Source organism: Clarias gariepinus, chromosome 18 (assembly GCF_024256425.1).
Source record: "Clarias gariepinus isolate MV-2021 ecotype Netherlands chromosome 18, CGAR_prim_01v2, whole genome shotgun sequence".
NCBI classification, from domain to species: Eukaryota; Metazoa; Chordata; class Actinopteri; order Siluriformes; family Clariidae; genus Clarias; species Clarias gariepinus.
Window position 1 is genome coordinate 6234367 of NC_071117.1, and position 24004 is coordinate 6258370.

General features: G+C 38.3%; 1 protein-coding gene across 1 annotated transcript in view; it reads left to right on the forward strand.

Moving 5' to 3' along the window:
• LOC128507003 (adhesion G protein-coupled receptor E3-like) overlaps positions 1 to 24004 on the forward strand; it is a 29819-nt gene that overhangs the window by 2294 nt on the left and 3521 nt on the right. Inside the window, exons 4-13 of the mRNA XM_053477619.1 lie at positions 247 to 381; positions 1348 to 1355; positions 7743 to 7811; positions 7903 to 8089; positions 8204 to 8317; positions 8960 to 9141; positions 11264 to 11422; positions 12657 to 12872; positions 20442 to 20671; positions 20772 to 20832. Of these exons, the coding sequence (XP_053333594.1) occupies positions 247 to 381; positions 1348 to 1355; positions 7743 to 7811; positions 7903 to 8089; positions 8204 to 8317; positions 8960 to 9141; positions 11264 to 11422; positions 12657 to 12872; positions 20442 to 20671; positions 20772 to 20832 (1361 nt within the window). The remainder of the gene's footprint in view (positions 1 to 246; positions 382 to 1347; positions 1356 to 7742; positions 7812 to 7902; positions 8090 to 8203; positions 8318 to 8959; positions 9142 to 11263; positions 11423 to 12656; positions 12873 to 20441; positions 20672 to 20771; positions 20833 to 24004) is intronic.

The following is a 24004-nucleotide window of genomic DNA, read 5'->3' on the forward strand; positions in this document are numbered from 1 at the left end:
TTAAAGAATCTAATGCATTATTGGTCTTTCATAACTGGTCATAATTATGTTGTTACAATATTAAACAGTATGACAGCAGTGATTGTAAATAGACTTTTGTTATCAGACAGCAAAAATAATCAATTATATGTACTGTAGCTAAAGTGAGTGAATAAAAATGTTTACAAATGTTCATGGCATCCCATGAAACTGACATGACTTTTCATCACTGTTTGTTTAATTGACCCATTATCCTCCTGTCCACAGGGCATTCACAATGCAGCAATTCTTCTTCTTGTGGAATAGGTGCTCAGTGTGGTACTGTTTATGGCAGCTGTGTGTGTGAACCTGGCTTAGCCGTGCCTGAAGACTTCACAAGCAAAGAATCATATGGATGTTCAGGTATAATAAGGGCCATGATCACTAAAGTCATTTAATACATATAATACATACAGATGTGGCCATTAAGAATGCGCGTGTTTTCCCGTGAGATGCCGCAATTTGCCGCGACTTGCCCTAAGCAACATTTGGGAATTTAAATAAATGCATTGTGCTTCACTGAATATCCACCAGATGGCGCATGGAAGAACTTTATCTAAATGCCAGAGCAAGTACGACTGAGAATTGTGTATAATTAGTAAGCCTAAAACAATATTGTTTCCAATGCTGAAGCAAACATGAATTTACCTTTGTTTTACAATAGATCTTTCATTATGAATGTGTGTATTTGTGCTTCATATTATTTTCATAATGATGAAATGAGATGCGCAAATTCGTGCTTTAAAAGTTTCTTATATAGTTTTTGTAATGTCTCAGGGACAAAACAATAAAAGACATGGCATTGCCTCTGTGGTGTTGAAATTAATTACATTTCCTGATAGTAGGCAATCTGATAGTGTTAACTATGCGAATGTCCTGATTTGTGAATATGCCAACATATCTTATTTAAAACGTAAAAATGTGTCGCCATCATGAATGAACTATATATATATATATATATATATATATATATTTATATATATATATAAAATTTGATCATATAAAGTAAATATTCACAAAGTGCTTTGGGCTTTTTAGAATAATAATAAGCATGTTTAGCTGTTTGTGTCCAGCATTAAATAATTATTTAATCCATTATTTGACCAGGACTGAAAATTATAGATGAAATGTGATTGTGGATTTATGATTGAAATTCTTCCATCATATGTGAATTTATGACTGACGTCGCGTGCGGAAACCCGCGGCTAGTACTTTAACTTTTCAAAAGGCAGCGTTTTTATCAAAAGACTGATAAACGCGTATTGTACAGTATATACTACGGGACAGCGCGCTCAGTTACTGTAATTCTTCTTCTCACTTTTGATGTAGGTGTGAAGGTATCAATCCGGATGGGGGAATTGGCAGAATTGAGGGGTTTAAAACTATTTAACAAGGCCGAGCAGACGTCTCTGCCTAAAATGTATTTCGCCAGCAAAACATAAAATAAATAGAAATAAACTGTTTAATGGTACCAATCAAATCAGACTTTATAATTTTTTTAAGTGTAATTCACAAATTTACTGAATATATTAAGTTTTTATGTGTATACAGTATGTGTTTGTATGTCAATATATTATATAAGTATGTGTTTGTGCGCGCGTTTCATATGTGACATTCATAAAAATGCAATTTATGATAAGTGTATGTTGTTAAAGTATTTGTGAATATGTATACAACGACGCGACTCGCGCGAGGGGCAGAACCGCACATGAACTGTTCAGAACGGGCCGGGTTGTGATACCGCGACACTCCGAGTGATCATTTAGTCGCACCAGTAAAAGGTGTTTTAGTTTACAGAATCTCGTCTGTTCTCGCATAGACGGCGGAGCTCTGCTCACTGACCCCCTCTAAAGCCCTGCGTCAGGACTCTTATAATCAGTAAAACCTGATGGTGCGGATATCCACACCCGCACCCTGTAACAATATAATTAGAAAAAGAATGTGAATTAAGGATGTCTTGAAACATAATGCAGTAACTCTTTATTCATTTAAACATGGTAAAGGTGTTATTGATTCATACATTCCTTCATTCGTCCTTTCTGTTTGTGGTTAAGTTTCACTGTTTTTCATGGACATACAACGTTTGGACAACAATGTCCCGGAAGCGATATTAAATAAGGAGAATACACAATTTTGTTTCAATACAGTTTTGATGGTGAAATACATTTTAAGACCGTCTGCTCGGTCTTGTTAAATCGTTTTAAACTCCACAATTTTGTGAATTCCCCCATCAGCAAAACCGGTTTGATAACTTCACACCTATCGTGAATGAAAGGTAAGAAGAGGCATTACAGTAACTAGGAGTTCTGTGGGTGTCACCTTAGAGCACGCTGTCGCGATGTATTCAGGGAATAGATTTAAACAGAATAATGTTTGCTTCAGCATTGGAAACAATATTGTATTAGGCTAACTTTATTAAACATTATTCACTTTCGTATTCTTTGTATTCGTCATACACGCGTGCATCTTTAAATTTAACCAGAAAATAATAGTAGGCTGGTAGGAACATTATTTTTCATATAACAAACGGCTGAATGAAGTTAAACATACACAATAAATTAGGATTTGCATTTGCTTTACATTTGAACACTCATTGAGCTTTTTTATTTTATATACTACCATAACATATATTTGTGTATACTGTTTTATTTACATTTTACAACATTACATGCAGTTTGTAATTTACTTGTGATTGTACTTTTAAAATGTAATCAAAGTATCTACAGTATCAGCATATTTAACTACTTCAGTAGGAAATGAAAAATTTGGTCGGCCTGGCTTACAGATAAAGTTTTTATTATGTATGTATTTTCTCTATATTCTTGTCGAGTATAGTCCTTCAGAGCAAGCATTGTGTCAGAAGATTTTGCAGAATCTCTTATTACCTTTCATTTTCAATAGGTGTGAATTTATCAAACTGTGTGCGCTGTTGGTAAATACTGTAGGGGGGTTTAGACGAATTAAGAAGACAGAGCGGACGTCTATGCCTAAAGTAGATAGGTTTAAATAGATAGATTAATGATAGCAATTAAATCAGACTAAATAGATGGATTTTATACCGTTTCTTTTTATTTACTGTATGGACAGTCACATTATGCTTTTTCTATGTTATTTATCTCTTTATATATTCTCTTATTATGACTTGAATAAATCGGCTTACATCGGAGCGCGCTGGCATGTTGGAAAAGCCAGGATTTATCTATCAGGTAGCCTATATGAGTGCGAGCCGTGGGTTTATACACGCAGATAAATGAATTTTAGATAGATTTTAAAGCATCTTTTTTAGTTCTAAATATTCATTTTAATTAATGGCCAGGTGTATTACGAAGTTGTTCTCTGCACGGTGTATCTGCATGGAGAGATTGTGTGTGTGTCTACGGAGAGTTTGTGTGTGTCCACGCGCCGCGTCTCATACTGTACTGTGAGTGTGTATGCTTCCAACCAACCAACCAACCCTGGCGTCCAAACTCAGAAGGCTACGTGTCAAAGCCGATAACTGCTCCTTTGATCTGCTGATTACGGCGGGGCGTCCACTGCTGATCAGTGTAAAATAGCCTGTAAAAGCCAAGCGCTACCCCAAAAATAGTGTGAATGTCTGCAACAAGCACTAACCATTAAAATGTTAAGAATTTTATTAAACACAAAAATATAAATTAGATTTTCTTCATACATAATATTTTCATTATATATAAACTCGTGCTAGAGTACTTTTACTACGCTGAAGTACCATTTAAAGCTATTTATTAATTTATCTTTTATTTGCTGATTGTACTTAATAAACACTTAATAAAGCATTCTCTAGTTACTTACTAACTAGAGAATGCTTTAGTAAAGAGCTCTAAAACAACGACAATATGAATGACAATAGAATATTACAGAACGTGCGAGTTGACGCCCATGCACCAATCACTAACCATTAAAATGTTGGATTTGAATTAAAATGGCACTTATATATATTCGTATTTAATTCTAATTCAATTTAATTCTTAAATCATCGTGTTCACCCATGGGTTTACTGCATAAACACTGGAACAAAAAAGAGGAAACGGAGAAGTTTCTTTTTCCGTTTTTTCCATTGAGTTTAATCATGCAGCACTTTTAGTATTCATAGCAAAAGCAACCCAACAGTGTGTTTAAAAAGTTCCTGACCCAGCATAAACAACCCAACGATGTGTTTACAGAAACCCAGCATTTTTTAGTGTTCTACTACAGTACTATTAAATGGAGAACGCACAGTCAAAGCCTGGAAATTCTGCGTGCTGTCGCGTTGTATTTAGGGAGTAGCATATATTTTTGTTTGTTCATTTTATGTCTGTAGTTTTATCGATAAATCTGCTCATATCTGCGCACGCGTTTATCAGCCTTTTGATCAAAAAGCCGCATGTGCAACTAACTTTCACTTTGCAAAAGGCAGTGTTTATTGTTTAGTGTATATTTAAAGCACATAAACACAATAAAACAATATTGTTTTAGGCTTTTTCCACACATGCGCAGGTGCGTTACAATAATATTAAGAATAATAACAATAATAATAAATTCGGGGCACTACTAGTATCACTACTATTACTAATAATAATAATACTAAATGAAGAAAGTGCAGCTAACGAAGTTTAACCATTGAAGGAGAAGAAAATAAAGAATAAATACATATCAGTATTTACAATTTGAGCTCGACACGTTTATGACCTCTGTCGCTTGCTGTCAATGGGTGCCTAAGAAACACAATACTTTAGACTGAAACATGACTGCCCTCTACTGGTAATGAAGGGCATTTTCACAGCTTGCAGCGTGCAGCCGTGGCAAGTCGCAGAATCCCTTTTCTTGAAACGTGCGTTTTTAAAGGCCAGATCTGTATATGGCTAAACTTAGGACGGGACGCGGGAGGAATTCTTTTTTTTTTTTTTTTTTGCTCTTTTGTTTATTTGTTATTTATTAATTATATTTTCCAGTTCTTACAGTGGACACTTCTTGCAAGGTAAGACTGAATGAAATTTACATTTAGCCTTTGTAATATTATTTGTTTAATTCATAATAATGTTTAGTTCCTTTAGATTTTAATCTCTGCAGTGTTAAATCATGATGTTATGGCACCACCCCATGTTTTTTAATGATACAGCAATTAAACAGAATGTTCTTTAGTTTATTTAAATGTAATTAGAAATTGCAAATGCATATGTGTGTACGCACTCACACACTTTACACAAAATGAATGCAGTAAGCTATCTGACTTTGCTACATTCCAAATTTTTAAAAAATGTAGTTAGTCATGTCAAAACAACAAAGAGAGAGAGAGAGAAAAGAGAGAGAGAGAGAGAGAGATTTTACAGCATATCATATGGTTGTTAGTTCCTTAGGTTTGTCCATGTTACATTTATTTTTTAAAATGCAATGCTAAAGGCAAGGCTGATATTTTAGAAATATATACACTACCGTTCAAAGGTTTGGGGTCACTTTCTAATTCCATGATCGTTCCTGATTTTTATTTCTTTCTACATTGTAAAGGAATGCTGAAGGCGCCCAAAATGTGCATTGATCTCCTTTGAACAGTTGATATTGAGATGTTTCTGCTACTTCTGCTCTGTAAAGATTTTATAACGCCTCTAATCTGAGGTGCTGGTAATTAGTCATTTTTCAGGCTGATAACTCTAAATGAACCTCTCGTCTGCGGCAGAGGTAGGTTTTGGTCTCGCCCTCCTGGGACGGCCTTCATGAGAGCCAGTTTCATTATGGTGCTTGACGGATTTTGTGAATGCACTTGACGATACTGTTCTCGCAAAAGAACTATTACAGAAAGGCCGACCTCTGTGTCTTAAAATAACTACTAACTGTTGATTTTGTTGTTGTTACGTAATTACCTAATTCCATATGTGTTATTTTATATTTATATTTATATTTTATAAACAAAAACAAGGACATTTCGAAGTGACTGTTTGAATGGTAGTGTATATACACATATACAGAGGGTACAGATAGTATTCAGACTCTCTTAAATTATTAATTTTTTGTTATATTGTAGGCATTTGCTAAAGTAATTTAAGTTTTTTTTCCTCATCAATGTACACACAGGACCCCATATTGACAGAAAAAAAAACACAAAATTGTCGATATTTGCGCAGATTTACATTATTAAAAAAGAAAAATCAAAATATCACATGGTCCTAAGTAATCTTTTCTCAGTATTTAGTAGAAGCACCCTTTTGATCTAATACAGCCATGAGTCTTTTGGGGAAAGATGCAACAAGTTTTCACACCTGGATTTGGGGATCCTCTGACATTCATACTTGCAGATCCTCACCAGTTCTGACAGGTTGGATGGTAAACATAGGTGGACAGCCATTTTTAGGTCTCTCCAGAGATGCTTAATTGAGTTTAAGTCAGAGCTCTGGCTGGGCCATTCAAGAACAGTCACAGAGTTGTTGTGAAGCCACTCCCAGTCTAAGGTCCTGTGCACTCTGGAGAGGGTTTTCATCCAGGATATCCCTGTACGTGGCTGCATTCATTTTTCCCTTGATTGCAACCAGTTGTCCTGTCCCTGCAGCGGAAAAACACCCCCACAGCATGATGCTGCCACCACCATGCTTCACTGTTGGAACTGTATTAGACAGGTGATGAGCAGAGCCTGATTTTCTTTACACATACCACTTAGAATTAAAGCCAAAAAGTTCTATCTTGATCTCATCAGATCAAAGAATCTTATTTCTCACCATCTTGAAGTCCTTGAGGTGTTTTTGAATGTGTCTTGCACTAAGGAGAGGCCACTCTGCCATAAAGCCCCATCTGGTGGAGGGATGCAGTGTTGGTTTTAAAAATGAACTTACTGTAAATGATTTTAGCAAATGGCTGCAATACAACAAAGAGTTTAGGGGGTCTGAATACTTTCCCTACCCACTGTATATTGAAACATATTGAAAACAATATATATAGTAGTAAGAGCTTTGACTTGAGGCATACCACTCGAGGAAACAAATAATTTATATTTGTCCATAATAACAATTAGGATAAATGGGGAAAGAAAGGTTTTAAAGAGGCCGGAAGAAAATAAGTTGGAAAGTGAAGCAATGCAGTCAGCTGATGAGTGATGGTGGCAGGCAGAGTGGCAGAGTGGACCTGTGTAAACAATTGCTCTTGCAGGCTCTTTAATACAGATCCTCTGGCTGTCACCCTGCTTTTCCTAAGTGCATCCGCAGATGGGAGTCAAATGTGATCGTGGCCAACATTACATCAACTGTTGCTAATCCCGATCCTCGTGTGTTTTGCGAAGGCTGACTCGGTCAGAAGTGAAAATGCCTTGTCTATAGTCTATAGTGGCTGTCTACTTTGCGGTGATCAAATGGCAGTGCTCAATCCACCAGCTGGTCCCTCGGGTGCATAGCATTGGCTTGCTCTTATGCTTCTCTAAAATTAAACATCTGCCACACATTCTTCTTGCTCCCTCTCTCTGGACCTTGAGCTAAGCTTTTATAGCGTGGAGGAAGCCTGAGATCCATGATCATCCACCAGCAATGCTTGATCTAGCCACCATAGCTCTTCACAAAAAGTGAACATTTGGAGTGAGCAAAGGGGTGAAAAAGATTTGGGTGCATGTCTATCTGAAAATAAATAAATAAATAAATTATGATATATAATATTTATTTATTAATTTATTAATATAATAATAAAATAAACTGTTGTTTTTCTTTTCTTTTTTTTTTACTTTTATTCTGCTTTTGTTACTGTTGTTGTAGACAACAAACTGTGCAAGTGCATTTCTGGACAAATTTAAAGACCTTCTCAATGGCCCACTGCCACAAACAGTAAGATGTATTTGTGATGTAATTATCTTATTTCCAGATGATCATTGCCCATGGATGTTTATTCACTAGGTCTTTCTTTTGCTCTCGATAGACTGTGGAGTTTTATTTGAACTCAATAATGAATATTACAACTACCATTGTTGTACAAAATTCTACTGGGGACAAAAAACTAATCGAATATGGAAATTCCATACTGGATGTCACTAACAAACTGCTGGCTGCAGTAGTGACACCAACTCCTACCCAGAACAATGCAACAATTTCCCTCAGCAGTATGGGTATGGTACCTGCTTTAAAATGTATAGCAAACACCTCTTACAAGACCAAAACAAAATTGCTCTACATAAAAAAATAATACACGACATAAAAATTAAATTTTTAAATATTTTCAGAGGCTGAAATATTTACAGTTGGGGACAAGACTCTCCTGAGTGAAATCCCCCGCCTCAATGCAAGCAACGCCTCCCTGAATATTGATCTCATTGGGATTTCCACGAACAACAATGGTACAGTAGTAATCTTTTACATTTCAATCTTACATCTTATGAATTTTAGTATATTTAAGATAATTAGTGAGCTTGTTTTTGTAGATCAATCTGATCACCCACACAAGCATTCTAGAAGATTGTAAAGATTTTCTGTAATAATCATTTTCTTCCTGATCATTTGTGGATGCTTTTTAAAAATCAATAAAGATTAGATTTTGTAGGTGGGGCTAATGCAAATGAGCTTGGCAGCTGGTGTAAATTACCAGCTGCCAAGCTCATTTGCATTAGCCCCACCTACAAATCTCCATAAAAAGTAAAACTCACAGAGAAGTTCAAATACCAAAAATGATGAATAAAAAATTATGACGCATGCCACACGGGATAATAAATGCTACAATAAGTAGCATTAGTTTTTAAACATCAAAAGCAAAAATTATCATTCTCATATAGAAAAAAATGTGTTATAAATTTAAAATTTTGTCCAAGATCTTGCATTGCTAATGTATAATATTATTTGTATTTGATAATCTATCTATCTATCTATCTATCTATCTATCTATCTATCTATCTATCTATCTATCTAATAAGTACATATTTATTAAAAAATGAACAGTGCATTTGTTTGTTTGTTTGTTTGCCTTTGTTTTGCTGTATTTTCAGGATATGCTTCTGTGGTGTTTGTGAGCTATAATGACATGGGCAGCATCCTGAAGCCTAGTTTATTCAACACAAACACCAGCACAGTTAAAACCATGATGTCCAATGTGGTGTCAGCGACACTTCCTAAAGTCACAAACATACAACTCACCAACCCTGTCAACTTTACCTTCAAATACATCAATGCAAGTTATTTTGATTTAATCCTATTAGATAATTTTATTTGCCATCTCCAATTAAACTATTAATTAATTATGAAACTGCCACCTGCTAACCATCAACTAGTTTTTATTATAGTTTATAATAATAAACTTTATTGTTTATTGTTTTTTGTTTACTTCTGGCTTATTATTGTTTGTTTTTTACTTCTGGCTCCGCTTATTGTTTGTTATTTACTTCTGGCTCCGCTGCCGTTTGGACGTTCCTGCTTACTCCTCCGCACTTTGCTCTCTATATCTGTACTTTTTTACTTTACCATATCAGCACAGTGATCAAACCAAATATTTTTGGCACAAACATCAAATTAAACTTTTTAAGATTGGACAAAAAAGGGGACTTTTTTACTTTGGCTGCCAGCTGCTTACATTCCAGAAACAGAAAGAAAATGAGAAAGAAATTGCCTTTCGTGGAATCTACTTGCTGCATGACCTGCTACACACTTCTACAAAGAATTGTGATTCTTAAAACAAAGTTACTTGCTGGACTTCCAAAACAGGCAGAACACTCATCAGCATGGACCCCCTCAGCATTCAGCTGAGTGGAGGAACATGCCACAACTGACCGGCAGATTAATAGATTGCTGCAATAGGATCCTCTTCCCCAGATATGAAAAGACTTGCAAACACTGGTACTTTGCCACCCCACATTCATCTTGAGAACAAATTTAAAGCACTAATGAATGTGGGTGAGGAATCCCAAAATGTGATTGAATATGGAATGGATCAGCCAGCAGCTAATGCCGCTACCAAGAGATGCTCAAATTTGAGCAGACAGCGGCATTCAGCTCAGAGCGAACCGAGGTCAGGACTCTGACATTTGGGGACTCCACTATTAGAAACATCAATAACAGGACAACAACTTCATGCTGCTTTCCTTAAGCAACCGTCTTTAATGTGAACTGGGAACTTTGGAAAATTCTGACAAGGCACAAGACTGCAAATCGAATCATTATCCACATGGAGAAGAATGATATTCGGAAAGAGCAGTCGAAACTCCTTAAAAAGGATTTCGGTAAACTCTTTGGAACACTTCAAAGACTTTCAGTCAGTCATCAGTGGACCACTCTCAGCAAGAGGAACTAACATGTTCTCACGGTTGCTTGGGCTGAACACATGGCTACAAAGAACCTGCAGTTCAAAAGGAGTTAACTTTATCGACAACTTTCATCTTTTCTGGGGCCAAACTCGGTGCAAGGCTGCTAAAGGAAAATATATATTTCTCCCCCTGCATTATCCTCCAGCAGAATGTGCCAATCCTCTCAACCTGAATGGCACACATATGTCTGGACAAAGTATGAGTGACCACAGACAGCTTTCAAGTCATCATGTGGTTAAAGTCTCAGAATCTCACAAGGACATTGGTAACACCATGCAGACAAAACAACTACTGCTCATGGACATCCCAGCTCAATCCTGCTCACAGAGCTCATTACAGACAAACTGTCATGGGCGCTGAACCGCTGAATGTCTAGGTGGTGCTCTGAAAATAATGTGGGCTTTATAAACAATTGGAAGACCTTTGAGGGCAAAGCTGGCCTGTTAGGGCGGGACGGTGTCCATCCTATTTAGGAAGGTGCTGCTCTCATTTCTTGTAGTAAAGCTCATAGTTTTAGAAGAGGCCTAGTTATTCAGTGACAATCCAGAGCCCAGGCCAGGGAGCAGACAAACAGGCTAAACCAACCGTCTACTGGCTGCATAAAGTCGTCACTCAGGGTTCACTATATTGAGACTGTGTCTGTTCCCTGAGCTAAACACAAATATAGAAAGACTCAGAAAGTCTGTTTTAGTAATTTAATTAATATAAAGACAAAAAAATTAAAACACACTGAATATACTGTACTGAATATACTTGCAAGAACTATTAGAGAAAGGCTAACCTCTGTGTCTTGAAATAATAACTGTTGTTTTTGTTGTTGTTACATAATTACCTAATTCCATACTGTGTTATTTTATAGTTTTGAAATCCCTAGTATTTTTGTAGAATGTAGAAAATAAATCACTAAAGTTACGCAAAACTTTTGAACAGTATATATATATATATACTATAAAAAGTTACTTTAAACAGTAACTTTTTGTTTTTGCTTTCTAGCCATTAAACCCTGAGGGGAATCTCTCCTGTGTGTACTGGGCTGAAAATAAATGGGTTAAAGATGGCTGTAACATCAGCGAGATGAACAGCAATTACACAATATGCTCCTGTGTTCACCTGTCTACATTCGCTCTCATCATGCTGACCAATCCAGATATGGTAAGAAACAAACCTTCTAGCTCAGAATAAAATCTCCCAGCTTTTTCTAAAAAGTATACTCTAAATAAACCCATATACTTAATGAAGGTTAAGGACTGTAAAAGCACAGGCAATAGGTCAGTGCGAAATGGAAATATATCTAGAAAGATGGTTTTCACATTGCATTCTAATAAAGCATAAATAAATAAATAAATAAATAAGGTTTTAGAGTCATTTACAGAATACACTTTGACTTTGGGGAGAATTTATGACATGGAAACTTTTGTAAATACTTCTCCCTACAAGATGTGTCTGTACAAACTTAAACAGTTCCCCTTACTTTAAGATTATCAGTACAACCGGTCATCGATGCCCACTTTATTCTTGCAATAGCCGTTCAATTCTCTTTTAATTGGCTTATTTCAGGGTGTGTTAAAGAAAGAAGTTGAACATTGTTTTTCTGTCTGTGGATGATGTACTATTATATATATCCAATACCAAAGCTTGCACATCAGCAATTATTTTCTTAACACTTAAAGGGGAAGTCATCCCAGAAGAAAAGTAAGCAAGAAAATAACACAGAGTAGTACATGAAGATTAAATGTTAAATGAATACCTAACTAAATAAAACAATAGCCCAATTCGGACGGGACTAGTTTTACAGGGGGTCGTTAGAGAAATTTCTGTTTCACAGACGTACTTTGTGATTTTAATCCCGTACGAATCTGCCATGTCTGTCTTTCTCTTACACGACCTCTGTAAAAATTCCAGAGCAAATTACCTACTGTTTTTCAGCAAACTCGGCGGTCCTCTGAGAAATCTAATCCCGTCCGAATGCGAATGTCTGTGATTGCCGAAAAACGCGTTTTCTTTTGTTTTTTGGTCAACGTGAACTCCCGTACTATCTCTAGTGCGCCGGTATTCAAGTTTGCGCACCAATAATGGATGTAGATGTGGACATGTGATTTTGTGCAACGCCCACATGTAAAACACAGACACTCCTACCTCCGTAATAGACACAGAGATGTTAGTCCGGTCCGAGTGTGTCCATAAAATGACAGGCGTCTTCTGAAAAAAATTCTAATTCAAACGTCGTTTGGAAAACTAGTCCCGTCCGAATAGGGCTAATGTTTGAACTGGTTCATAAAAGACAACTTAAAAAAGCCTCATTTTATTAAGTAAAATCCAATGCTTCAAGAGTTTGCTAAACTATTTTGTCAGGTGTATTATAAAATAACAAGTATTTGATTTGCAGGATGAGAGTGAGGATGATGTCACAGATCTCCTTAACACAGTGGCGGTCTCTGTGGGGTTAGTGTTCCTCAGCTTGACTGTACTGACTCTTGCTGTTTGCCAACGAGGACTAAAAATCACCAATGCAGCTTTGCTCAATCTGTGTATCAGCTTGTTTTTTGCTCACCTGACATTCCTGCTTACACAGAAGTTCTTGCAGAACGTAAAAGAGACTCAAGTAAGTGTAACTACTAATATACAATCATCTGATTGTATGAAAAAAAATGTGAAAATGTTGCCTGGTCTGATGATTCTTGATTTCTGTTGAGACATTCAAATGGTAGAGTCAGAATTTGGCGTAAACAGAATGAGAACATGGATCCATCATGCCTTGTTACCACTGGGCAGGCTGGTGGTGGTGGTGTAATGGTGTGGGGGATGTTTTCTTGGCACATTTTAGGCCCCTTAGTGCCAATTGGGCATCGTTTAAATGCCACAGGCTACCTGAGCATTGTTTCTGACCATGCTCATCCCTTTATGACTCCTCTGATGGCTTTTTCCAGCAGGATAATGCACCGTGTCACAAAGCTCGAATCATTTCAAATTGGTTTCTTGAACATGACAATGAGTTCACTGTACTAAAATGGCGCCCACAGTCACCAGATCTCAACCCAATAGAGCATCTTTGGGATGTGGTGAAACGGGAGCTTCATGCCCTGGATGTGCATCCCACAAATCTCCATAAACTGCAAGATGCTATCCTATCAATATGGGCCAACATTTCTAAAGAATGCTTTCAGCACCTTCTTGAATCAATGCCACATGGAATTAAGGCAGTTCTGAAGGTGAAAGGGGGTCAAACACTGTATTAGTATATGTTCCTAATAATCCTTTACAGTAGGTGAGTGTAAAGTTGTATTTATTTATAAATATTATAAATATCATACTTTTAATTTTTTGTTTAATGAAGTATTAGTATATATCTTATTTATAGCTGTTTGTGTCCAGCATTGAATAATTATTTAATTTATTATTTGACCACGGCTGGGAATAAGAGCTGGAATGTGATTGTGAATTTATGACTGAAATTAATAAAGCTGTTCTTGGCCGTGTGGAAACCCACGGCTCATACTTTCATTTTACAAAAAGAAGCGTTTTGATCAAAAGGCTGCTAATCGTGCCCAGAAATGCACCAAGGACAAATGCATGTACTGTATATAGGCTACTCGCGTTGTTTTCACACAGAGAGTTTGTGTGTGTCGACGCGCGCTTCACATATACTGTAGGTTAAAATAATACAGGTCAATCTGCATTTGAAAAGTCAACCAGAATCTCTCTCTCTCTTTCTCTCTCTCATATATATATATATATATATATATATATATATATATATATATATATATATATATAGAGAGAGAGAGAGAGAGAGAGAGACAGAGAGAGAGAGAGAGAGGTGTTTTGCTGGTGAAAAACATTTTAGCCAGACGTCTGCTCGGTCTTTGTTTTAAAACCCCCACTACTGCGAATTCCCCCATTAGTAAAACCGGTTTGATAACTTCACACCTATCATGAGAAAAGGCATAACTGGGGGTTCTATGGGTGCGCTTCACCTCGGAGTTCACTGTCGCATTGTATTCAAATGATGGACTAAAACAAAATCATGTTTGCTTCTGCATTGGAAACAATAGGCTAACTTCATAATAGATTATACACTTTTGCATTCTTCATAAAATTTGTCTATTTGCACACACACGCGGCATTTTTAAATTTGAACAGAAAATAATAGTGGGCTGGTAGGAAGGTTTTTTTTTTTCTAAAACTTAAATGGCTGAATGAAGTTAAATATACACAATGAATTAATAATTGCGTTTGCTTTACATTTGAGCACTCATGTGTAAATAGCTTTTTCATTGCATATATACTACCATATCATATATTTGTGTATAATACTGTTTAATTCATATTTTACAACATTACATGCTGTACAGGCATGTTATTTACAAGCTCTGACGCATATCTTTCTTGTTACACTTGGTTTCTCACGACTCAAAGTCTGTTAAATTCTTTGTCTCTTGTTTTATTTTCAACATCAAAGTTCAACAGTCCTCGCAGTTTCTTGCATGAATCCACTATGGTTACGACAACTCGTTTGTTGTGTCCTGTAGTTTACGGTCTTAAATTATCGTTACAACATACTATGTTATATATTTTAGCTTACGGTATTATGGTAAATTACAGTTACAACAACCTATTTGCTGTCTACGGTCAAAGCTTGTGTTCTCCACAACTTCCGTACCCTAACAACTAACGTGCGTGATAGACATGCAGCTACACAACTATGGAATGATGTCACAGAACAACTTATGATGTGAAGTCACAGTACAACTTACAATTATTATACTAAATGCTTGACTAATGAACTAAATAGATAATGCTTAACTAATAAAATAGAAATAAACACAACAACAAATTTATTAAAATGAAACATGGCCCTTACACATGCTGTTTGTAATTTACATGTGATTGTACTTTTAAAATGTAACCTGCGTATCTACAGTATAAGCATACTTAAATACTTCAGCAGTGAATGAGAAATTTGGTTGTTCTGGCTTTTAGATAAAGTTCTTATTTGATACAATTTTATTATTTAATTAATTATCTTATTATAAACATGATTTTTATTCTCTATATTCTTGTCGAGTATAGTCCTGCATTTTTTCGCTGCCTTAAAACGCTGCCTTTTGTTAAGGCTGTGGGTTTATACACGCCGATGAATGAATTTTAAAGCATATTTTTAGGCTTAATATTCATTTTTGTGTGTGAATGTCTGCAACAATCACTAGCCATTAAAATGTTAAAAATGTATTTAAACTTATATAATTTATATTTTCTTTATACATAATATTTGAATTTTATATATATATATATATATATATATATATATATATATATATATATATATATATATGGTATATATATGGTACTTTTACTACGCTGATGTACCATTTAAAGCTATTTATTCATTTATCTTTTATTTGCTTACTTACTAACTAGCGAATGCCTTTTTAGGGCTCTAAAACTACGGCAGTATGAGTGATAATGGAATATCGCAGAACGTGCGAGTTGACGCCCTTGCACCGGTCACTAACCATTAAAATGTTGGATTTTAATTAAAATGCCACTCATATTCGTGTTTAAATAAATTCTTAAATCATCATGTTCACCCATGGGTTTACTGCAGAAACACCAGAACAAAAGGTTTAGGGACAAAACGGAGAAGTTTCTTTTTTCGTTTTTTTTTTTCGTTTATTTTAATCATGCAGCACTTTTAGTATTCTTAGCAAAAGCAACCCAACAGTGTAATTCAAGTACCCAAAATAACACAAAATTTAGACCCAGCATAAACAACTTAACAATGTGTTTTCAGAAACCCAGCATTTTTTTTTTTTTTGCTGCGTGTGGACGTATGTGAGGTAATAAGTTCTTTGAGGTAGGGAGAGGCATTCCAATAAATACACTGGTGGGTGAGAAGGGCAACCTTGTAATCAATTCTAAATGAAACAGGGAGCCAGTGAAGCGATTTAAGGATGGGCGGAATATGATCATATTTATGCCCTCTCATCATGATCCTAGCAGCACTGTTCTAAATATACTGCAGCTTTTGAAGGGTTCTTCCAGTAGTCCCAATGAGAAGTGCATTACACTACTCAGTCTTCCTGGAAAAGTGTACTCTAAGGTGCTGAAAATTAGGGTTCGGCCAATTGTCGAACCACAGGTTGAAGAGGTACAATGTAAATTTTTACTCTTGCAGGAATCCTGAAGGAGGCTTGGGAGTACCATCCAGTCTACATGTGTTTTGTAGATTTGGAGAAGGCATATGATAGGGTCCCTCTGGATTTTCTGTGGGAGTATGAGGTGAGGGTGTCACTTTTCAGGGCCATCCAATCCTTTTACGCCCAAAGTGAGAGCTGTGTTTGGATTCTCGGCAGGAAGTCAGACTTGTTTCCAGTGGGTGTCAGCCTCCGTCAGTGGAGAATGGTGTTTCCAGTTTGGTGGGCTAAGTATTGCATCGCTGCTTTTTGCAGATGATGTGGTCCTGATGTAATCATTAGTCTGTGACCTGCAGCGCTTGCTGGATCAGTTTGCAGCTAAGTGTGAAATGGCAGGGATGAGAATCAGCACCTTGAAATCTGTGGCAATGGTTCTCAGCAGGAAACCTGTGGATTGTCTAATCCAGGTAGGGAGCTAGTGGTTACCTAGTAAAGGAGTGAAGGAGTTTAAGAATCTTGGGGTCTTGTTTACGAGTGATGGAATATTGAAACATGAAGTTGGCTGGAGAATCGGAGCAGCGGGGGCAGTATTGCAGTTGCAGTGACAAAAAGAGAGTTAAGCCAAAAGGCAAAGCTCTCAATCTACTGGTCGATCTTTGTTCCAACCCTCACCTATGAGAGGGAGACCAAATCGCGATAACAAGCGGCATATAACGTGCGGAAGGCAGTGAAAGAGGCGAAGCAGCGCTACGAGAGGAAACTAGAGTCACAACTCCAACAGAGTGACTCCAGGAGCCTGTGGCAGGGACTAAGTACAGTAACGAATTATGAAGCACCAACATTCGATATGACAAACACGGATGTGACTGAACACTTTCTACACTCGCTTCGAGGCTGCAGCTAAAGATGCTAGCAATGCTAATGCTACAGGCAGTAAGGATGGGCGAACATATCTCAGCCTCCCTCACTCTCAGCACTGAAGCGCCCCAGGGTTGTTTTCTGAGCCCCTTGCTGTACTCATTGTACACCTATGACTGCATAGGCACTACGAACTCCAACACCGTCATTAAGTTTGCTGACAACACTGTCGAAGTGGGCTCGATCTCTGACAACGACGAGACAGCATACCTGGAGGAGGTTAAAAAACTGGAGAACTGGTGCCAGAGGACGTTCTTGGCATGTCCAGCTGGTAGAAGACCATGGGGCAGACCAAGGACTAGATGGAGAGATTATAGCTCCATACTGGCCTGGGAACGCCTCAGGATTCCCCAGTCAGTGTTAGCTGAGGTGGCTGGGGAAAGGGTAATTAGGGGGTCCCTGCTGGAACTGCTACCCCTGCTACCGGACTTTGGATAAATGGTTAAAGATGGATAGATGGATGGATGGATGAATTACCTAAGCTTTTAATCTCTCTCCATCTTCTCTCTCTCCATCTCACCTTCTTTTTTTAAACTATCTGTTTTTTTTGTTATGTATTTCTGTGTCAGGTTCTATACCTGTCTCAGGTGAGAAAACATAAATTTTCCTAACAATTTATAGAAAATTAAGAGGTGCCTTATGTACTTTAGTTAGGTAACAGTTGGTAGGTACAGATCTGGCCATTATGAACGCATGTTTCAAGAAAAGGGATCCCGCAACTTGCCGCGGCAAGCTGTGAAAATGCCCTTCATTACCTGTAGAGGGCAGTATTATTTTAACCTAAAGTATTGTGTGTCTACTGAAGTTGAAAATGTGGTATCTCTTTTAGGCACCCATTGATAGCAAGCGACAGAGCTCATAAACACGTTGAGCTCAAAGTGTAAATACTGATATGTATTTATTCTTCATTTTCTTCTTTTCTTTAATGATGAAAGTCCTTTGACTGCACTTTTTCGATTTAGTATTATTATTAGTAGTAGTAGTAGTAGTAGTAGTAGTAGTGCTCCGAATTTATTATTATTGTTATTATACTTATTATTATTGTAACGCCAGCCCGTGTGTGCAAAAAGACTTCAACAAACAAATATAAAAATGTATGATATGTTAGCCTAAAACAATATTGTTTTATTGTTTTTGCGCTTTAAATATACACTAAACAATAAACACTGCCTTTTGCAAAGTGAAAGTGAGTTGCACATGCGGCTTTTTGATTAAAAGGCTGATGAAAGCGTAAGCAGATATAAGCAGATTTATTGATAAAACTACAGACATTTAATGCAACAAATACAAAAATATATGCAACCTCGCTGAATAAAATGCGACAGCACGCAGAATCCCTGGGCTTTGACTGTGTGTTCTCCATTCATTAGTAGTAGCACTACTAGTAGGTTTCTGTAAACACTTTGTTGGGTTGTTTATGCTGGGTTAAAATTATATAAAATAAATAAATATTTTTATATATAAAATATATAAAAATATAAACGCAACACTTTTGTTTTTGCTCCTATTTTTAATGAGATGAACTCAAAGATCTGAAACGTTTTTTACATAAACAAAATAACCATATCGTTCAAATATTGTTCACAAATCTGTCAAAATCCGTTACGATGAAGAACTGGAGTCAAGTCGAGACCCCAATGAGGACGACGAGCATGCAAATGAGCTTCCCTGAGAGCTTCTGACAGTTTGAGCAGAAATTCTTTGGTTATGCACTCCGATTGTTTCAGCAGCTGTCCGGGTGGCTGGTCTCAGACGATCATGGCGGTGAACATGCTGAATGTGGAGGACATGAGCTGGTGTGGTTACACGTCGTCTGCGGTTGTGAGGCCGGTTGGATGTACTGCCATATTCTCTGAAACGCCTTTGGAGACGGCTTATGGTAGAGAAATGAACATTCAATTCACGAGCAACAGCTCTGGTGGACATTCCTGCTGTCAGCATGCCAATTGCACGCTCCCTCAAAACTTGCGCCATCTGTGGCATTGTGCTGTGTGATTCAACTGAACCTTTTAAAGTGGCCAGTCTAAGTGCACACCTGTGCAATAATCATGCTGTCTCATCAGCATAATGATATGGCACACCCACAAAGGTGTTGCGTTTATATTTTTGTTGAGTGTAATATATATATATATATATATATATATATATATATATATATATCAGTATATATACAGTATATATAGTTCATTCATGTCGATTTACATTGTACATTTAGGCATTTGGCCGACGATCTTACTCATAACTCATTTCCACTACACTGGTGCTGGTGCCAGGTGCCGGTTTTGGTGCTTGGCCAGTGCTGGACTGGGAACCACCGAGAACCGGCCCGCATTTACACAGACAGGAGCTCAGCTAAGGGGAAAGGAGATCTATGGATGGGAGAGAGGAGAGGAAAGTTTCAGTCACAGTCTCTAGTGGTAGAGAGGAGAAGAAGTCTGAGTCTGGGAGGAATGAAAGGGTGCATGAAGACACAGAGAAAGGGGAGACAGAGTAAAGATTTCTGCGGGTAAAAGAGTAAATTTTGGTGGTTAGGTTTACATGGAATAGGAAGGGTTATGATAAAGAATACCAGGTAATGATCAGATTTATGAAGAGGAGTGGCAGTGATATCTGTGACTGGGGAAGGGCGGCAAAAAATGAGGTAAAGAGAATTCCCTGCCTTGTGTGTGAAAGGGCAATCAAATTCATGTTTTCTTCAGCATTGGAAAAAATATTGTTTATTGTTTCCAATGCTGAAAAAAACATAAATTTAATTTTTTGTACAATTCATTATTGTACTTGGTCTGGCTTTTAAATAAAGTCCTTCCATGCGCTATCTGGCGGATATTCAGTGAAGCACAAATCATTTATTTAAATTCCTGAATGATGCTTGCAGTAAAATTCCCCCCCGCCAAATTACGGCATCTCACGGGAAACCATGTGCATTCTTAATGACCACATCTGTAAATCCTGACAGTTTATATACAGTTCTTGACAGCATTATTTTAGCACAGTAGCAAAGCTCCAAGATTATATATTTTTTTATGTTTCATTTAAGAAATTATCTTTCTTTAAAAGTACAAAAAAATACAATGAAGTTTATCTCTCTCTCTCTCTCTATCTCTCTATCTATCTCTCAGGTTTGTTTAATGCTGGCTGGAGTCATACATTTCCTCTTTCTTTCTGCGTTTGTGTGGATGTTCATTGAAGCGGTGTTGCTCTACATATTTGTCAAAAACCTATTAAGGATCAACTCAAGGCAGAGTCATGTGCTTAGCTGGAAGTGTATGATTGTGATCGGATATGTCATCCCCCTGGCAATGGTAGGCGTGACATCTGGACTGAATCCTGATGGCTACAACTGGGAAAAGTGAGGATCTTGTTTAAACTAGTTTTTATTTGTTGTACCACAATAGGCTTATGCTTTCTTATAAGCCTACTGTGACAGCTTCTGGTTTACCTTTGTGCAGGTGCTGGCTTGAGACAAGTTATGTCTGGAGCTTTCTGGGTCCTGTGGCATGCATTATCGGTGTAAGTTCTAAATAAAGATACATCAAGAAAACAGTTTTTTTTTTTTTTATTGTAACAATGCAACAGTGGTCTACTAATTACGATCAGTAAAAGAAAAACCAAGAACATGTACAGGTGCATCTTAATAAATTTGAATATCATTAAAAAGTTTATTTACTTCCGTAATTTAATTAAAAAATTAAAGAATATATATTATACAGATTTATTACACAAAGACTTCTATTTTTCAAGAGTTTATTCCATTTAATGTTGATGATTATGACTTACAACTAACGAACACTCAAAATTCAGTATCTCAGAAAATTTAAATATTACTTTAGACGAATAAAAGTATTTAAAAGATTTTTAACACAGAAATGTTTGACTACTGAAAAAGTATGAACATGTACAGCTCTCAATACTTTGTTGGGGCTTACTTTGCCTTAATTACTGCAGCCATGCAGCATGGCATGGAGACGATCAGTCTGTGGAACTGCTAAGATGTTATGGAAGCCCAGGTTGTTTTGATAGCAGCCTTCAGTTCGTCTCGGGTTACTTTGCTGTAACCCTGTTCCCTGAAAAGGCGGGAACGAGATGGGAAATATCTTGTCATGTTGCCGGTTGTGAAGCATGTGTGTATCAAACACGCCAAATTTTTGGCTTTTATAACCTCGGTCGGGTGACGTTATCTGATAAGACGCACCTACAGGTTATAAATAGGAGTGAACCGAAAACATTCCTCAGATTGATTTGTCTGAACAGACGTACGGTCACGTATGCAGTGCGACATTGGGACGCAGTATCTCGTTCCCGCCTTTTCAGGGAACAGGGTTACAGCAAAGTAACTCGAGATGTTCCCTTTTAAAGGCTACACTCGATGCTGCATGAAAACGCTATGGGAATGAAAGTGCCAACGCCACCGCACTGCAAGTGTCTGGACTCCAAGGTTGTGTAGCGTGTGCGCACAAGGCCAAGAATGTCTCAGAACTATGTCTGGGTAGCTGACTTGAGGACCCGTGAGCCCGAGGTAGCATGAACATCCAGACTATAAATGTAACAAATGTGTGCAGAGAGGAAAACCCTCCACATCACACACTTGCTGCAGGGGAATACCTCTTGCTACTGCAATAGATGAGGCGATGCCCCTGGTTGAATGAGCCCTGATTCCTAGAGGCTAAGTGAGCCCATAGGAAAGGGCAATAGCATCTCTCACGCAGCTTGCGGCCCCAAAACATGTAAAAGCTGCTCTGACTTACGCCACTGGCTGATGCAGTGGACGTAAATCTGAAGAGCACGTACTGGACACAGTGAGTGAAGTCTCTCCTGCTCTGAAGCTGTAAAGGCGGAGGACAGAGGGCTTCAAAAACAACAGGGTGCATTTTGGGAAAGGATGCAAAATGGCCCTGACTAGCCCAGGGGGCAAAGTCTAGGAAGGATGGGGAGATTGACAGATTTTCTATTCTCTTAGAGAGGTAATTGGCCATTTAGAAAAACCATCTTGAGGGTCAGAAACCTGAGGCGCTGACTCTAGTGGTTCAACACGGGGGCACAAGCCCGAGGACAAATTTTCCCGCAGAAACTCCAGCACTGAAACAATTTGGTAGTGGACTGGGTCTACCCGCTTCGTCATGCACCAACTTTCAAATACATTCCATTTGAGGGCATAAGCTCTTCTAGGGGAAGCAGCCCTAGCACTTAGAATAGTCTTAATTACGCTGGCTGGAAGACCAGCTTGACTTAGTTGGTCCCATTCAGGGACCGCCAAGGCGCCCAGACGCAGGGGCTGGAAGAGTCAGAGAGTAGTAAAGGGGACATTTGCTGATCTTGCAAGGCAAAGAGGTCCACCTCTGCTACATAAAATTTTCCCAGAATGTAAATTGCCCTGAGGGATAGGAACCTGGTGCGCTAGCTATTTAGCGGTGCGAGCACAGTCTGCCCTGGTGATTAATATATATGAAACTGCCATAGTGTTGTCCCCCCGCACTAGGACATGGTAGTCTCAACTGCTGGAGGAAGTGCTTTAGGGCCAGAAATAGAGCCATCATTTTGAGGCAATTGATGTGCCGCACAAGAAGATGGCCTCTCCAGCTCCTTTGGGCTTGACGGTCATCTAAGACTGCACCTCAGCCCATGAGGGAAGCGTCTGTCATTAGCATCTGCGATGACAAGATGAACTTCAGAAACCGGGGTCAGAAACTGGGGCCTGAACCACATAGGAAGGGTACGAAGCACCTGGCGCGTAGCCTTAATTGGCAATTGGCCCTAGAGTAAAATTCCCTGGTTCTTAGCCTCAACTGAAATGCTCTTATGTGCCCAAAGGTGTCACCGTGGATACAGCTGCCATAAAAGCTAAGATCTCTGAAAGTGATGGTCACTTTCTGGTCTAGCTTGATTTCCTTGAGTGTGTTGAGAATGGATTCGACACGAGCGGGAGACAGCAGTGCCCACTTACGCCTGAATCCCATGTGATACCAGATGCGCACTTTCCGGTTTTATGGAAGTGGAGACCACGCCATTGAAACGTGGAGTGTGATGTGAGAACTGAATCCTGTAGTTTCTCTCTACAGTGCTTAGTACCCAAGGAGATATACTTGGCAGTAGCTTCCACGCTGCCAGTTTCTCAGAAAGGGGCAAAGTCTGTGGCTTGGTTAAACGGGGGGGGGATGTTAGATGTTCGGCATCCTGAAACATGGCAGGAAATAACCGAAGAACTAACATTTTATTGGAGACTGCTGTTACCCGAAACACCAGTGGTGGCGGAGCAAAAACACTGATTTCCTGGGGGTGCCAGGGAGAACACTTCATTCTTTAAAAGGAATTCTGCGTGCCTCTCCCCATTGGAGGGCCACCCCCCACGGTCCTGGGCACATAAACCTCAGGGCTTCTTTGTAAAGAAGACAATATGCCAGTTTGACCCCTTTTGAGGCGGATTGCGTGACGCACCCCAATCTTTACGAGGGGGTGCCCGGCTCAAAAACACTCTCCTTGTGTGTTTCATGCCTCACAACAGTCAGACCCGGTTCGAGACTGGGTGGCCGACAGTCCCCACTCTTGAGCATGGCGGGGAAGGAATTTCTCGAAGGCTTGTTATATAACTTCGCCTCATGATGTCGCGACCGAGTTAATGACATTGCCAAGTAGGCCAGAAGGCGAGATGGGGGCATCAAGGAGGAATGCACTAGGCTCTGCCCCC